General features: G+C 35.0%; 1 protein-coding gene across 1 annotated transcript; it reads left to right on the plus strand.

The window, feature by feature from the left end:
• Positions 1-711: 711 nt before the first annotated feature.
• On the plus strand, positions 712-2,143 carry LOC132638045 (F-box/kelch-repeat protein At3g18720-like). The gene has a single exon (XM_060355037.1). The coding sequence runs from the start codon at positions 713-715 to the stop codon at positions 1,646-1,648; it is 936 nt and encodes a 311-aa protein (XP_060211020.1). The 5' UTR covers position 712; the 3' UTR covers positions 1,649-2,143.
• Positions 2,144-2,630: the final 487 nt, after the last annotated feature.

Consider the following 2,630-nt stretch of genomic DNA (forward strand, 5'->3'; position numbering starts at 1 on the left):
TGCGAATTGTCCGAGTGTATGGTTGTAATATGGGGTAAATTTAAAACATAGCCATGAATTGTGATTGAAAAATAGCCATAGATTTAAAAGTCACAGAAAAATAACCAGTTTTTGAAATCCATGAACTGTCATTGTTTTCGAACTTAAAAAAGTGAAACTCCATCACATGATCTAGACGAAATCCAGGACATCATTGAGTTTCACCTTTTTTTTTTTAGCTCAAATTTTGTCATGGATTAAAAAATCATGACAATGACCTGAATTTTTCACTTGATTAACTTCAAAATTCATGACACTAATGCATTTTCGCATAAAAATGGTATTTTGAATAACTTTTCAAATACTGATTATTTCTCAAAAAAGGATCAAAAAAGTGATTGACCCGTACAATGAGTACGAATACATTCAAATATAGCAAAAAAAAAAAAAAAAAAAAGATACATCAATATATAAATTCATTAAAATACATAGCTCTGTAGTGTATTTAAATATACTGGAGTACAATCATTTTTAATCCACATGTATTTAGAGAAATTGAGATTGCATGTATTCAAATAGACTCAAATACAACAAATTGCTATAAACTAGCTACAAATTATAAATTGATAAAAAATAGCTATAAATTGTTAAAAGTCCTTAAAAATAGCTATTGTTGCCCTTTTAAATATGGGGGCTGTGGAAACATACATGTCCCGTTCTAGAACTTTGGGCCATGGTTCATGTCCAAATGAACTCCAACCGATTCCAAATCCTAGTTCTAGTCAAAACTGGACAATACTGTTGCCAACATAAAAGTCCTCGAAGCAAAAAAAACCTTAAACAAGGCTTGTTTTTTTTTTCCCTTGCAATGGCGAAGTGGGCAGAACTGGCCAATGATCTGATTGCTCAGATTGCAAATCGGGTTAAACTGATTGAAGATTTCATTGCTTTTGGTGCTATTTGTACCTCTTGTCGAGCTGCTGCTACAAAGGAAAATTTTGATGTGTTTTCGCCTCAAGTTCCGTTGTTAATGTTGGCTGACAAAGATGATGATTATCGAGAATTTTACTCTCTTTCCAAGAAGAAAGTTTCACGCATATTTCTCCCAGAAGCTAGAGGACGAGAGTGTTTACCGTCAGAGGGATGGCTCTGTACCGTGGAAAATAATACCGGAGAGATTAACTTGTTGCATCCTTTCTCGCGTACCCAAATTCAACTTCCTCCAGAAAAAGACATATGGGCTTTACAGGATTATGAACCTGATGGAGTGCCGTGTCACTTTATGGACAAAGTTGTTTTATCTGCCAGTCCTTCTGTTACATCAGATTATGTACTGGTGGTTTCCTATTACGCAGGTAATGATTGTTTGGCTTTTTGGCGCCCTGGAGACCTCAACTGGACTAAAATTGACATTGAACCTAACAGTGCAGTCACAACTATGAATTATTATAAGGGTCAATTTTATTACTTGACATGGTGTGGCGAAGTGTGGGTTTTTGAAGTTGCAGGGCCTCGTTTGGTTATTGAGCTGGAGGATGATATATGGCGCCAAGACTCAGTTCAGTTCTATCTAGTGCACTATTACTTGTTATCCGGTTTGCCAATTATGAGTTTCCAGATGGTCCAAATGGTGGCTACAAGACGTTTAAATTTAAAGTCTATGAACTAGATGTAAGCAAAGGTGAGATGAAGGGGGAGATTAAAACATTGGGAGAATCAGCAATCTTTTTGGGCCGTAATGCACCAAGTTCCATTGACACCTCTAAGTTTACAGGAGTCAAGCCTAATCACATATATTTTACTGATGATTGGATTGATCATTTTAATGTGTTGGAAGGAGGGGGTGGAAGAGAGATGGGGACTTACAATCTTGAAGATGAAAAAATTGAATCTTTTTATCCTGGATTGTCACTAAGTCCTGTCTGCCCGCCAACTTGGATTGCACCATCGTACCGATAATTAATCTGATTGCACTCACCTCCATGTTGGCTCATCATAAGGAGTAACTGTCTCTTTCTAGTTTTATGATTTATTATTTTTTCCAAGTTAAGCTGATTGTATGAAATACGAATGTCATCGTATTTGATCAATTCTAATTGTGCTTTCTCTAGACAATTGACGCTTATGATATTCAATTTGCAAATACTCCTTCTGTTTCACTTTGTTTGTTGTAGTTTGACTTGGCAGAATCTTTAGTAAATAGATGAAGACTTGAAATTTGTTGTCTTAAATATTGTCATAATATTTGTGTGATGATAGAACTTTTGAAACTTGTGATATTAAACAAATAATATTATCTGTTACGGCTACTATGAACGCACTTATAGCCTACTCGAAGAAGGACGATTGTCTACCAATTAAATTTTTTGCTTGATAATACCGTATCTGTGTTCAATAAGAATTTTATGCTATTTGCTTTACGTTTTGATATACTGTCTAGGTACGGAAGTATCTGCATTTGATCCCTCAAGTATCTCTGGGATCAACGAACTCCAGTATAGATTGTATATCATTTGCAAACACGAAAACGCTAGGTATAAATTTTGTACACATCTATAGTTTATGAAAGATAAGTGTTATACTTATAGAGGTACTCCAGAAGTTTTTTTTTTTGGGATTTTAGAGGTGTAAGACATCTCCAAAGTTATGTT

Source organism: Lycium barbarum, chromosome 4 (genome assembly GCF_019175385.1).
Source record: "Lycium barbarum isolate Lr01 chromosome 4, ASM1917538v2, whole genome shotgun sequence".
In the NCBI taxonomy this organism is placed as follows: domain Eukaryota; kingdom Viridiplantae; phylum Streptophyta; class Magnoliopsida; order Solanales; family Solanaceae; genus Lycium; species Lycium barbarum.

Excerpts from the sequence above, each read along its gene's own strand:
- LOC132638045 (XM_060355037.1), top strand. The coding sequence starts at position 713 with ATGGTTCATGTCCAAATGAACTCCAACCGATTCCAAATCCTAGTTCTA.